The 13,518-nt window shown below is 48.6% G+C and overlaps 1 protein-coding gene and 1 long non-coding RNA gene across 5 annotated transcripts in view; both read left to right on the top strand.

Annotated features, from left to right (window-relative positions):
* Positions 1-13,518, top strand: part of LOC309372832 — a 485,159-nt gene that overhangs the window by 357,437 nt on the left and 114,204 nt on the right. The window lies entirely within an intron of this gene.
* The window catches only part of PAX9 (paired box 9), a 35,815-nt gene continuing 23,761 nt past the window's right edge, over positions 1,465-13,518 (top strand). For all 4 annotated transcript variants that reach the window (XM_081914557.1, XM_081914556.1, XM_081914555.1 and 1 more), the window contains exons 1-3: positions 1,465-1,768; positions 2,985-3,614; positions 10,630-10,772. In XM_081914557.1, the coding sequence (XP_081770683.1) occupies positions 1,765-1,768; positions 2,985-3,614; positions 10,630-10,772 (777 nt within the window). In that variant the 5' untranslated portion in view covers positions 1,465-1,764. The remainder of the gene's footprint in view (positions 1,769-2,984; positions 3,615-10,629; positions 10,773-13,518) is intronic.

The following is a 13,518-nucleotide window of genomic DNA, read 5'->3' as shown; positions in this document are numbered from 1 at the left end:
CGATGCCATTTGCAAGCAACGCCGACCAGATTTTCACTGTGCTAGCTGAGTGTTTTCACACGGAGTCGTTAATGGGCCCGATGGTGTTTCTTGGACAAGAAAACCCATCGCCACCCGATCCTAAAACACGAGAAGGTTCATTCCCTAAAGGACGCGTGTTAGTGATTTTTTTTTGGGGGGGGGGGAAGGGGGAGCGTTAAGGAGAAGGTTCCTGCTTAGCAACCGGGCGAAAAAAAATGCCCAGAAAACTCTGCCTTGAGGTTTTTGCGGGTGTTATCTGCGCTGCGCGTCAATATTCTGAACATTAGACCTCTCGATTCAGAAGCACCGCGGTGCCAGCCAAAACACACATCACAGCCTTTCACATCCACGAATGTGTTGCCGAGCCCAGCTCGCCACAAGCACGGCCAGCACTTTTCTTTCACTTCCTCCAAAATTACTTAAATTTTCACGTTGGCGGAGCTACGTTTAAAGACAGGCCAAACGTTTGCAGGAGGGGAACGTTAATGGGCCAGTGACCTTCTCGTTTTAGGACCCTGCAGTTTTTATTTTTTTAAAATAGGTACCTACGGACCTATGGATGCCTAGAGGAAATTGTACCCGCCAGCCAGCAATGCATCATGATCTGCCTGCCTTTGGGCAGTTGTAGCTCTGCTGATTTTTCTTCTTCTCGGAGTGCTGTCATAAGGATACTTAGGGGAAGCGACTCCCATAGAAAGCCACTTACATTAATTTTTCCGGGTTTCAACAAAGAAAAAAAGTGTGTGAACGTGTGTGTAGGCAGCTAGATATTAGCTGGGGTGATTTAAACGCGTAAACGTAAGTGTGATAATTTCGTTCATGGAGCCACGAATTCAAAAGTCATTGTTTTTTCTTCCCATGTGTAGAAAATGGGCTCCGCTGACTCCCCACTTTCTGTTGCCATTTGATCACTGTATTAATACTTTTCCTTAGACAGACGTCCGTAGCTCTTTTTAAATTATTGACACTTTCCTAGAAGGCATAACCAATTTCTTACAAAAGAAGTATACTTTCTTGTGGGGAGGGAGGGAGGGAGGGAAAACGTTCTGATTTTTGAAAACATTACTTTGCCCGCAAATGTAGAAGAGGGAAAATTGCATTATTAGCACCCATTAAAAATCTGCAAGTTCTGGACGGCAAAATGTGGACCCTCTCTAATGAAAACTATACAGTCTTGAGCTGCTTACCCGTCTCATTAATGCATCTGGCACATTCCGGCATTAGTTTCCTTGCTATTGCGCAGCTATCGCGCACCTATTGCGAGCTGCCCCTGCGCCGGGAACCCAGGTGCTGATCCAAGCCCGCCTGCGAAAGCGAACGGAAGGCCCTTCCAGGGCGAGCATGTCTGTCACCCTCCTCTGCCAATGAGAGGGCCCGTTCTCCTTTAGGTCCGCCCTTGGCGGGGGCGTTCCCCTGCTGAGTGATAGCCTGAGCCGCCCCGGCCAGCCCAGCCCAGCCCACGTTGCTGCGAGATTGAAATGCAGAACTTAAGTCTCCTGTCTCAGGAAAGTGACTTCCTCGGGGTTCCTTTCCTTGACACCGTCGCCGGCTCGCGTGGTGGAAATCGGAGGCAGCCGCCGGGGCCTCCTCCTCCTCCTCCTCCAGCGCGCACTGCGCCAGGCCGGCCAAGGCGCACTCGGTCGCCTCGTTTCCTTGGGGGATCTTGAAAAACCAAAAAAAGCAAAAGCAAAAGCAACCCCCACCACACGTCTCTCCCGCTCCGCGGTTGCCCTGACTCGAGCCATGGGTAAGTTGGGCCGGGGAGGGAGAAGGCAGGAGGGTGCGGGGCTGGCGAGGCAGGAGCCAGCAGCAGCGCCTTCTCCACTTCGCTCTTGTTCCTACAAGTTGGAGGGACGCGCGGAGGATCAGCAGCCTCAGCCGCAGCGGGCGATCCTAATCAGGCTGGGCTTGTAATTTGGGGCTCGCCCGGAGGGAGGCAGATAGCTCGGGCGCCTCCTCCCCCGAGGTGCCCTCTTTCCGTGCGTTTCGCCCTTAGCTTTAAGCTACTTGTATTTCTGAGCGAATCTCCCAAGCGCTGCTGACTTAGGAGAGGAGCTCCCGCAGCTCTGGCTAGCTGCTCGCCGCTGCCTCGCCAGCATTTCCCAGAACTTAAATTTTCCAGGCTGAACGAGACCAGATAATTTTAATCATACTCTTAAAAGAAAAGGAAAAAAAAACCCAGAGAGAGGGGAAGAACAGGAAGGGGGGCAGAAATTAGTGGTCGACAACCGCCCTTTCGTTTTGTTTATTCGCATCTGGAACTGCATTCAAGAGCGCAATTCTAGCTGTGTCTACTCAGAAGCAAGCGCTCTTGTAGCTAAAGGGTGAGTGGGTTAAATTGCAGCCCGGGTCCCGTTTCAACAGGACTTGCTTCCAAGTAACGCCTTGGTGCGAACTTTCTCACCCCCTCCCGTCCCGCCTCACTGCAAAACGGTGGTTTCCACATAAGTGACTCCCTCTCAAGCCTGGGTGTTTTAGGATCGCGGCCCGCGCTGCTGCTGCGCCCGTTCCAAAGCTGCAGACGGATGCTTTAGCATGGAGATTCGTGAGATCCCCCCCTCAAAAATAGCATTTTCTCCGGACGGGTGGGCCACCGCGGTCCGAAAAGGGTTTTTTGGCAGCCCGAGCCCAAACCTTGGAAGGAAAGCCCCGCTCACTTCAGGGGGCCTTACTCCCAGGGAAGCATGCCTAGGATTGTGACCATTTCCCGCGGGCCTCGCTTCTTGCCAAGGCCGGTGACCTGGGGGCGAGCCGTACCTCGAGGGAGAAGCGAGGCCTGGCTCTGCGTGGAATCTGCTTCCAGCTCCCTGGCGCGCTCGGCCCGATCCCTGGGAATGCAGCTGCCCCCTTGCAGTCCTCCTCCCAAGTAAACGGGTCCAAGCTAGAAATGGGTTGGGGGGGTCGGGGCTGCGCTTGTTCCCCCGAGCGAGTCCTATGTGCGGTGCGTGTGCTTCTCCCCACAGAGCCAGCCTTCGGGGAGGTGAACCAGCTCGGCGGGGTTTTCGTCAACGGGCGCCCGTTGCCCAACGCTATCCGGCTCCGCATTGTGGAACTAGCCCAGCTGGGCATCCGGCCGTGCGACATCAGCCGGCAGCTGCGCGTCTCGCACGGCTGTGTCAGCAAGATCCTGGCGCGCTACAACGAGACGGGCTCCATCTTACCGGGGGCCATCGGGGGCAGCAAGCCCCGGGTCACCACGCCCACGGTGGTGAAGCATATCCGGACCTACAAACAAAGGGACCCCGGCATCTTCGCCTGGGAGATCCGAGACCGGCTGCTGGCCGACGGCGTGTGCGACAAGTACAACGTGCCCTCGGTCAGCTCCATCAGCCGCATCCTGCGCAACAAGATCGGCAACCTCTCGCAGCAGAGCCACTACGACTCCTACAAGCAGCACCAGGCGGCCCCGCAGCCCGCCCTGCCTTACAACCACATCTACTCGTACCCCAGCCCCATCGCGGCGGCGGCCGGGGCCAAGGTGCCCACCCCGCCCGGGGTGCCCACCATCCACAGCGCCGTCCATATGCCTCGCACGTGGCCCTCCTCCCACTCCGTCACCGACATCTTAGGAATCAGGTCCATCACCGACCAAGGTAAGCGCTCCTGGAGACCTCGGGTGATTAGGGAAGGAAGTGGCAAGCCAAACCGAAGGAGGACCCCCCTGAACTCCTCCCCCAGAGGGCCCAGGGCCTACTTGTGGGGTGGGTTCATCTCTTTACAAGTTAGATCTCCTCGGTACCAAATCCTGCAAGTGTTACCTTGGCGAAGGTGTAAACTGAAATAGAAATCCTTCATGACTTTGCCCAAGATAAAAGCTACAGATAACCCCCCCCCTGCGGATGACATCCCCTGAACTTCTAGCTAGCATATCTACTTTGAAATAATCTTCATCTTACTTGGTGGGAATTTCAGCTTCCCAGATGACATTTAGCTGATTCTTTGGGTACATCCTCTAAATGGCCCATTTCAATTTAAGCAGAAATAATATTTTTATTATTTGTATCCAGCCTATCTGACTGGGATGTATATATTTGCAAAGTACCTCAAACTAATTTGAGCTAACAAAAATCAAATGCATTAAAACAAATATGTTGTTTTATTTTAAATTACCTAGTTCCAAATTGAAATAGAACCCAGTTTGCTTAAATCTATGGCCCAATAAGTGGCACATTTGCTTTGGAGTAACTTCCATTAAGCTTAGTTTAACTTGCTTATGAGTAAACATGCACAAGATTGGCCTATTCAGATTAGGCTGCATTCCTACATATACTTACTTGGGATTAAGTGCCATTGAGCATAGTAGGATTTATTTCTCAATAAACAATCCTGCATCTCGTTTTTTAGACTGGGCTGCAGCTATGTGTTTGTGATATGGCACTCAAGCCTATCTGCATATTTGAAGATATGTTTGCTAATGTTATATGGCACTGTATTGGAAAGCCTAGTTTGTGTAACTCCTGCCTTACAAGTATACCTCTTAACAAATATAACATAATACAACCTATTTTCAGATGGCTAGCCATATTAATCTGCCCCAGCAAAAGCAACCGTCTTGTGACATCTTTTAAATATTTAATATGGCCTAAGTTTATACCATAATAAATTTGTTAGCTTTTAAGGTGTCACAATCCTCTTTGCTGTTATTATATACCTGGTAGTAATAGTTATATAAACATATGAGGGTGTTAAAACGATAAAGAATCCTGTGGCGTTCAAAAACAATTTTATTGTGCCATTATGTTTCTGTAGACCATAGCTGACTTCCTCAAATGCTTAAATGTCACCTTCAGTTTGGCAGCAAGGTAGCAAATGGTGTGTGAGATTATACATATTTTAATATATCCTAAAAATCTAAATGTCTATGATATAGATGAATAATGCACAAGCAAAGCAATAGGCAAGCATGCAAAAAAAGAGAGAAGCCTATCAGGTATATTTGCTTTTTTCCCCCTGCCAGGCCTTCTTTGTGCCTGTTTGCTTTCATGTCAGGGATTCTACAGGAAAGGCATCTCCTTGAAATTGCAGGCAAATCCACCACCAGTTTTCGCAATCAGACCAAATTTGCTCAGACAGGAAGTTCAAATGTCACCTAATTGCTTTCGTTCTTCTGCTTCACTTTGTTTTCCTCCAAAGCGGTGGTCCAGAAAACTGAAACTACCGATGTTTAACTAGCATTTAGCCCCTTCCAAAGAACTGCTGCTCGGCTCGCTTTTCCTTACTTTGCTCCAGAAATCGAAACCTTGCCGTTGCAAAAAGGCAAGAGCGATTGAACCGAACAGTGAAACGCTCAAACTAAACGCACGGCATCAGATACTTGCCCACCATCTCAAAATGTGATGCTACACAAACAGTCTCGCTAGGGAGGTCTCATAGGTTTTAATGGGGCCAAGTCCCCCCCAAAAAAGTGTCTGTAAATCTAGTCAATTCCTCCTAATAGTCTAACTCCCCCCCCCATCAATTCTACCTATTTTTTTATCACGAAACACTATTATTTAGATTATGGCTGCTGTATGATTTGGCAATTTAAAAAAAAAAAACCCATGTTAATAAAATATTCAGGGGGTTGTTTTTTTTAAAAAAATTCACGCTGCTTTGCATGCTGAGGGCAGAATAATAATAATAATAATAATAATAATAATAATAATAGCTAAACATTAGGTTCTAACTTTTCCTAGCTCACTTTTAAGATTCCAGTTGGAATTTCTGCAGGAAAATAAATGCTGCCAGTCCTTAAAAATTACAATGCATTTTCCAGGGAGGGGGGGAAGATTTGCAAATGCTAATTGTGCCCCTTGTGGGTGGGTGTTGGGGAAAGAGAAGGAGCTGCACGAGAGCTATACGCGACTTGGCGTGTATTTCCTCCTTTTCTTAGAGCCATAGTGTCCAAGGCCTCCTACCTAGGGAGCCGGGCAATCGGGTGGGATCTGAATGACAAGGAGGCTTTTCCATCCCGTCTCCTGGCCTCCTCCGCTCCCTCCCCTTCCCCTTCCCCGCTCCGGTTTGCGGAGCTGCATCTGAGGGCGCTTTGCCCTTGATTTATAGGATAAGCTGACCTTGCTGACACGGAAAGGAAGCCCCTATTCATGGGAAAGTGAGAGATCAGCAGAACAGGGAGCTCGCAGAGACAGCTCGCTTTCTTAAGACAACTTTCGACGCGCGCCAGCGCGAGGAAGGGAAGAGACCAGCGGCTAGGGGGCTCACCTCTTTCGTCCCGGAGAGGAGGACCCCCCCCTGCGTCCTTGTTGCGAGGGCCTCCTCTATGTCCCTGCCGAGCACCCGTAGCATTTCCTTCGCCCTTTAGGGCATCCACCGAGTTTCCAACAGCCTGTTGATGGCAGGAGTTCATAAAATAAAAACCCCAAGTGTTTGCGCTGAAATGGTTCTGTTTGCACCCTAAATGCCCTGGCTTAACCGGCTTGTGGATCCCATTGAAGGCTCGCTGCGTTTGTCAGCTTTGAATTAAGATTCCGTTGAAATCTATGGGACTTGCCCCCAATCAGTCCTATCTTAGGATTGAAGTGTTCTCGCCCCTAAATACTTACGGGTTTTTGCTTGGAAGGAAGTCAGCTGGCCCCATGGATTTCAAAGGCACTTGCTTCATGGCAAAAGAGACGGGGATCATAGTCACATCCGGAAGTAGGCTATAATATTGATGCAGGCTTAGGATAGAGACACGCAAACATTCCGTTTTCTGCTGGCTGTTGCAATCACGCAGCTTTCAAACAGTGCAATCCTGTACCGGTCGACTCTGAAGTAAGTCCTATGGAGCTCAGTGGGGTTTGCCTCCTCCATCCGTATAGGTTGCAAGCTAAATATTTCAAACAAATAATAAAAAAACCTTCCGTATTAATTTGCGAGTTAGTTTTCATTACGCATCTCCTGCCGTAAAATGTGACACTATTCCATCAAATCGACCTTGAAAATAATTATGTCAAAGATACTTATCACTACGCAGGGGCTGTCAGCAAGAGAGGATGATGAGTGACTTTCAACAACTGCGGAGTTTTTCTTAATCCAGTTAGGCCCAAATAATTTCCTTCCTTTGTGTTAGGATGGAATAACTGGGCGCTGGAGTTTGGGGGGTGGGGTTCGTTGAAAACAGTGTGGAAGGTGGAATGGAATGTCAGATCTGCCCGTCCACATGTACCTTAAACACGTCTACTTGGAAGTAAACACTTGTTAATTCAAGGGCGCTTAATGCGCAGAACAAGATTGGAATCCAATTATTTTGAACGCTCCAAATGCATTTCCGTTCCTTATTTGAACGTTGTAAATTCAACCCAGTCTCGAACTCAATGATATTTACCTCTTAATAGACAGGTATGGGATGTCACTGTAAGGCTTCAATCCACCCATGGAGCCAGTAAATACAATTGGGGTACTCTGGAGGAAGTGGAGTCAGGCGTGAAACCAGAATCACGATAATATGTGCTAAAATGACGCCATACTGCCCTGTAATACTCCCCTCCCCAATTCTCTGACATTAAATATATTGCCTATTATCGATTACCGTTTATTCATGGAAGTGAGTGACTGGAATGAATGGCCACTTCTGGTTCGCCCTGTCATAAGTGGTGGCCTTTAAGACTGCGGAAATCCAAAACTAGGTAGCTTTTTTCTTTTTCTCTTTTTTATGTTTATCAGGCTGTTGGAAACTCAGTGGCTAGAAACGCGTTTAGGATGGGACTTAAAAGGCAAACAAAATTGTACGGGTGCTGGACAGGGACATAACAAGGCGACCCAAATCACAAGTCACAAGGCAAAGTGTTAGGAGGAAAGACCTTCCCCATCAGGTTAAGCGGAAATTTAACACAATTCATTAATTCTGCAGGTGTTCGTGGTGATTTGTCCTTTTGCGATTAATTAAATGAGAATTAGTTTGTGTGTGAAGTATGAAGTTAAGCTTAGCTTCCCGGTGGACAAAGCTACTGGTCGTTTGCATGGCTTTCTCCTTTGATAGACCCTATACAGGCTGAAAAAGTTTGGAGGAGACTTTGATTCGTGTGTTTGTATCTATGTATCTAGCGCATCTAATATTTGCACAACTATAGTCAAACACAGACTGTAGTCAAACTACAGTCAAATTTCCTTCCAGAAGTATTAACGTAGATTTATTTTTATTTTTAAAAAAGAAGCAGCCACAGTAAATATCCTTTTACGAGCTAAAATTACCCCACCCCTTTAAACTTAATATACCCCTATGCTCAGCTGAATATCTGTGTTACTTTGATTTCACTGGAACTTGTTTGTGGTTCAGAATATTATTAGGATCGCAGCTTCTCTGTATCAGGGACATTAACTGCGATCTTCAGGAAAGGAAGGCAGACAGGTTTTTCAGTGTTGGTTTGTGGGAGCTCAGAGCTCTCTCCTTTCTAACATGGTAAAGCTGAAATCGTAAACACGTTTGCTGGCGAGTAAGCGCACTTGACCACAGAGGGGCTTACTTCCGAGGAAACACATTCCTCGGCAGTGAGTCCTACTGGGAGACATCTGCATCCTGCTCCTTTATACGTTTATTCAGAAATAAGTACTTATAAATAGCTGTTTATCGGACCGTAGGATTGGGGTTTCAGTTACTTGAACTTTAAAAGAAAGAGCAAAAGTTTCCAGCTTGCAGGCTGTGGAAACGCACCCACAGGCAGGGGGGAGATGGGTTGGCTTCAGCCTGTTTTATTTACTTCCTTACAGCGCAGTTCCATGCGTGTCTCCTTAGAAGTAAGCGCCATTGAATCCAATGGGACTTACTCTCAGGCGAGCGTGTCCAGGTCTTCAGCCACTTCCTCGTGGTTGTACTTTACGCGTGCAAAACCAGGATCTCTTCACAGCGAAGGCAATAAATAGCCTCCGTTAAGTGATCCCGAGTTTGCGCTGTTGCTTAACAATTTCAGAAGCCTCTTCCTCGCCAGGTCAGCTGGCGGTCCAGCGTCTCTTGGAATCATTCAAGGAGCCAGGAGGCGGGACGTTGGGTTTGCACCAAGGGACTCCTCTCGGCCTGCCGCCCCCGCACCCCGAATATACTTTAACTGCGGGGGAGGGAGAGAAGGAACGAGACCCTCGGAAAATAAGAAGACTCTGGGACGGGCGGGCTGTGCGCGGCGCATTATGAGCCTGCGTTAAAACCACAGCTTGAAATAACGTTCGCTGCTTGTTGATGGGCAAAGCCTGACAGATAGCGACTGAGATGTCACCAGAAGCTTGCGATGCAAAGAGAGGTTCGACGTTTTCCCAAGTCGGGGCCTCCTGTTGCTTTCATTTTCATCCCTCCCCCCCCCATTTATTTCTTTGGTTCATGTTGGATGGTGGTGAGAGAAGCGATCTAGCGCCTGGCTCGGCTGATTTATAGATTTACTATAGGCTGAATCCCTTGATTTAAACAGGAGGCCTCCGTTGGAGCAGATTTGCTCTTGGGATGTGGGTCCGGTCGGTTGCGATGGCACCGCAGTCATCAAAACCACGCTAGATCCAGCGCCTGGGAAGTACCGCTGTGGAAACCATATAAATCCAGCGAAGTTTGTCGCCTCGGCAAACTTACTCCCGAGTAAGCCTCGCTGGACTCGGTTGGGACTTGCTTCCGAGTCAACGTGCGTGGGATCCTGGCTGCAGGGCTGCTGCAACCCTAAACCCATTTAGTTGGGAATGAAACGTCATGGGATTTACTTCAAAGTAAACATTTTTAGGCTCGGGCTGCCCACGGGGCTTGAAGAGCCGCTGTAATCGAGACGGCTGGTTTCCGACTACCCGAAACCTTAAATCCTAGGCGTATTAAATAGAAACAAATACCACTGATTTGAACGATTTCAAGCAAATTTGATTAGTTTCACGACTTTTCCTCCCAAGGAGGGCGGGGGGAAACGGTTTCAAGCTGGGGGAAATGAAGATCTGGGAACAAATGGCACGGAAACCCCCAGCCAGCCTCCATTAGGAAGGAGGTTTCCAAGCCCCGTTGATTCCAAAAAAGAGGTTTAGCACCCAAGGAAGGGCGTCCATGAGGAACAGGGAGCCAGAATTGCCGCCCCTCGATGCACCAACTTAGCAACAAGTTCCATTAGGGGTCACCTGCATCTTCCTGCCTTGCAGGGGGCTGGACTAGATGACTCAAGGGGTCCCTTCCAGCTCTACAGTTCTATGATTCCATGGAGAGGCGATCGGGACTTGCTTCCTTGCCCCGGGAGACCTTGGCTAACGAGGTGCAAGTAGATGAGGGTTTTCACAGGGAGGGAGTGGAGAAGGAGCCGGGCCCTGAGTCTCTGGTGGAGATGCAAACTCCAGCCGGCCATGGGCGTAGTCAGGATTTATTGGGGGGGGGGGAGAGAGGACACCCACCTGTCATCATCCTCTGACTGGCTCTGTCTAGCAGATTCGGAATGAAATGTCTCAGCCACAGTTGTTTTCAATTTCTTTTGACCCCAAGCGCTAATAATAATATATGTGTTAAAATCTTCCTACAATTTCTTGGTTGTGGGGTGGGGGACAGCTGCTGCCCCCGTCCCTCCTTGGCTTTGCCCCTCGCACCCGGCCCTCCCTTGCGCACGAGTCTCTTTTTCCGGGAGCCCCGATCCGAGGCCGGCGCCCCTGGCTGACGCTCCTTTGCCCTGTCTTTGCCCGCAGTAAGCGACAGCTCGCCCTATCACAGCCCCAAGGTGGAAGAATGGAGCAGCCTGAGCAGAAGCGGCTTCGCGGCCACAGCGCAGCACGTCGCGGTGAACGGGCTGGACAAGAGCTCCATGGAGCCCGAGGCCAAGTACAGCCAGGTAAAAAGCCAGCGCCGGTTGCCTGGAAGAAGGGCTGGGGGGGGGGGAATTGGAGGGAGGGGTAGGAATCGCAGGCTGAGCTCTCAATGCCCTTCCCTGGTGGTGAGGTAGGTAGTTGGAGCGCAGGCCTAGCCATGCCTACTTCCAAGTAAGGCCTCCTGAATCCAGTGGGGCTTATTCCGAGGTAAGTGTGACTAGGGTTTATTGGCTTTCTTTTCCTCCCTGCGCCATATTCCAGTTGAGTTCCAATATACTTACTCAGCAGAATCATTTTTTAAGTTCCAATAAAGAGAGAAACGTTTTCAAACCGGAACACGCAGCGATCTGGATTACGGTTCTGCATGAAAGCCAAAACAAGCCGCCTTCTAGCATGGACGTAGACAGGATTTTTTTGGGGGGGGGCAGGCCTTTTGTTAGAGGGGCAGAACCTGTTAACTATGCATTTATTTTTATTGATTTGGGGAGTCAGCTTTCCCTCTTTGCCCCCCACTGGCTTCGCCCATGCTTTCTAGTAAAGCCAGGATCCAATGAATTGCTTTAAGTCAATCTTCCAACACACACCTATTTTGGGGTGGGGTGTGTGTGTGTGTGTGTGTGAGAGAGAGAGAGAGAGAGAGAGAGAGAGAGAGAGAGAGAGACACCCTCCTCTCCACACACACCCTTTTGGGAGCGATATTGGGGTATCACAAATAGTATGTAGCAGCAGAAATTCAGGATGGTCATGCCCGAATCCTGTGCACGCTTCCTTTGGCTTCAGCAAACCCAGGACTCACAGGAGAGAGTTTGGCTGGAAATATATTCTGGAAGCAGCCTCAGCTCCCATACTGAGAGTTCGATCCGGCTCAGTTACTTGAACTTCATTCCCATTGAAATCAATGAAGCTTAAGTGAAGTAATGACTAACTTCCCCACTGATTTCATTGGGCAAACTAGGAGTTAGGCCCAATGAACTCAATAGGACTTCTAAGTAGACATACACAAGATCATAGGATTGCACTGTTTGTCCTGTTCCAATCCAGAGTAAACCTGATTATATGTGTTATATGTGTTGGAAACAACCCAGAATGGCTGGGAAAACCCAGCCAGATGGGCCGGGTATACATAATAAATTATTATTATTATTATCATTATTATTATTATTATTATTATTTGTCACTTGTTGGAGAGGGGCTGGAGAGGAGGCTTGCTTTATTCTGAAGTGCTTCCGAGGTTGTGCCATTCCAGCGTGGGAGTACTGAGCTAGGCTTTCAATTAATGATCTGCCAGACCAAGAGTCCCTTGCTTTAATTTTTAGGTTTTACTTGGTTTGTAATAAGTTGCCTGCTTTCTTGGAACTGAAGGGGGGGAGAGCTCTTGTCTTCTCTTAGCAAACTATTCCTTTCCTGCACTGGTCCATTATCAGCAAACTGAATACAGTGCTGTGCTACTGTCTCCGGGCACCTTTCAGTGAAGCATCTTGAAGTCGTGTTAGTTTTGAACAGGAAAGGCATACAGCTCTATCCCACACATTCACTCAGAAGTCCCACTGTGTCCAATGAGGTTTATTCCTAGATAAGTGGAGACTTATTGGGGACCAAGCCCCATTGAACTTGGTAATACCTATTTCTGAGTCAACTTCCTTAATCCTGTTAAGTACCTACTTCATTTTCTTAGTGGAATTAACAGGATTTAAATGCCACCTTTGAATGGGGACTAGTGGAGATGACCACATAAAAGCTACATGCATTGGTCATGTGACTAGGCCCCAGAGCACCCTTAAGACCATGGCATAACCCTGGATATTAGCTTTGCAATGTATTTCTATCCCACCATATGACCGAATGGACCTCTTTAGAATTGTGGTGTGATCGGGCTGTGACATCTGTCACCCCATTGATTGCCAGGGTTGATTTGGCTGATTTGGCTGGCTAGGCGGGTGTCTGCTTCCGCCTGTACAGCTTCATGTGCGTCCCTCCTGAAGCTGTGCATTCGAGAGGACGACCATCCCAGGTAGAAGGTGTGTACCATTATTTGGTCAAGGATACATGATAGCTGCACTCCCCTGCTAGAACCTCCAAACAAGCTTTGTAATGTACTTACTGTATATCCCACCATGTGGGCCAATGGACCTCCTTAGAATTGTGGTGCAAGATATATCGTGACATGGGTGGCGCTGTGGGTTAAACCACAGAGCCTAGGACTTGCCGATCAGAAGGTTGGCGGTTCGAATCCCTGCGACGGGGTGAGCTCCCGTTGCTCGGTCCCTGCTCCTGCCAACCTAGCAGTTCAAAAGCACGTCAAAGTGCAAGTAGATAAATAGGTATTGCTGCAGTGGGAAGGTAAACGGCGTTTCCGTGCGCTGCTCTGGTTCGCCAGAAGCGGGTTAGTCATGCTGGCCACATGACCATGCTGTACGCCGGCTCCCTCGGCCAATAAAGCGAGATGAGTGCCACAACCCCAGAGTTGGTCAAGACTGGATCTAATGGTCAGGGGTCCCTTTACCTTTTATATATTGTGAACCTTTATTCATTCTTTCTCCAAGTCTTTTATTTCTTCAACCTCAGATCAGTTGGTTGCTCCCAGTGCAGTGACCCATGTGTAGATGCTGCTCCAGGTGTGCTATTTCCATGCATATTTATCATTTTTCACCCAGAACGATGTTCTGCCTGTGGATGCTTCTTTTTGCTCATTGATTACCCCAACTTGTGGGCACATCCACTTGAACACAAATAACACCCTTTCCCAATATATTTTTATGTACTGTAAAT

Source organism: Podarcis melisellensis, assembly GCF_964234715.1.
Source record: "Podarcis melisellensis genome assembly, chromosome: 1".
Classification (NCBI taxonomy): Eukaryota; Metazoa; Chordata; class Lepidosauria; order Squamata; family Lacertidae; genus Podarcis; species Podarcis melisellensis.
Note: the sequence above shows the minus strand (reverse complement) of the source record. Positions and strands in the feature narration are given on the sequence as shown.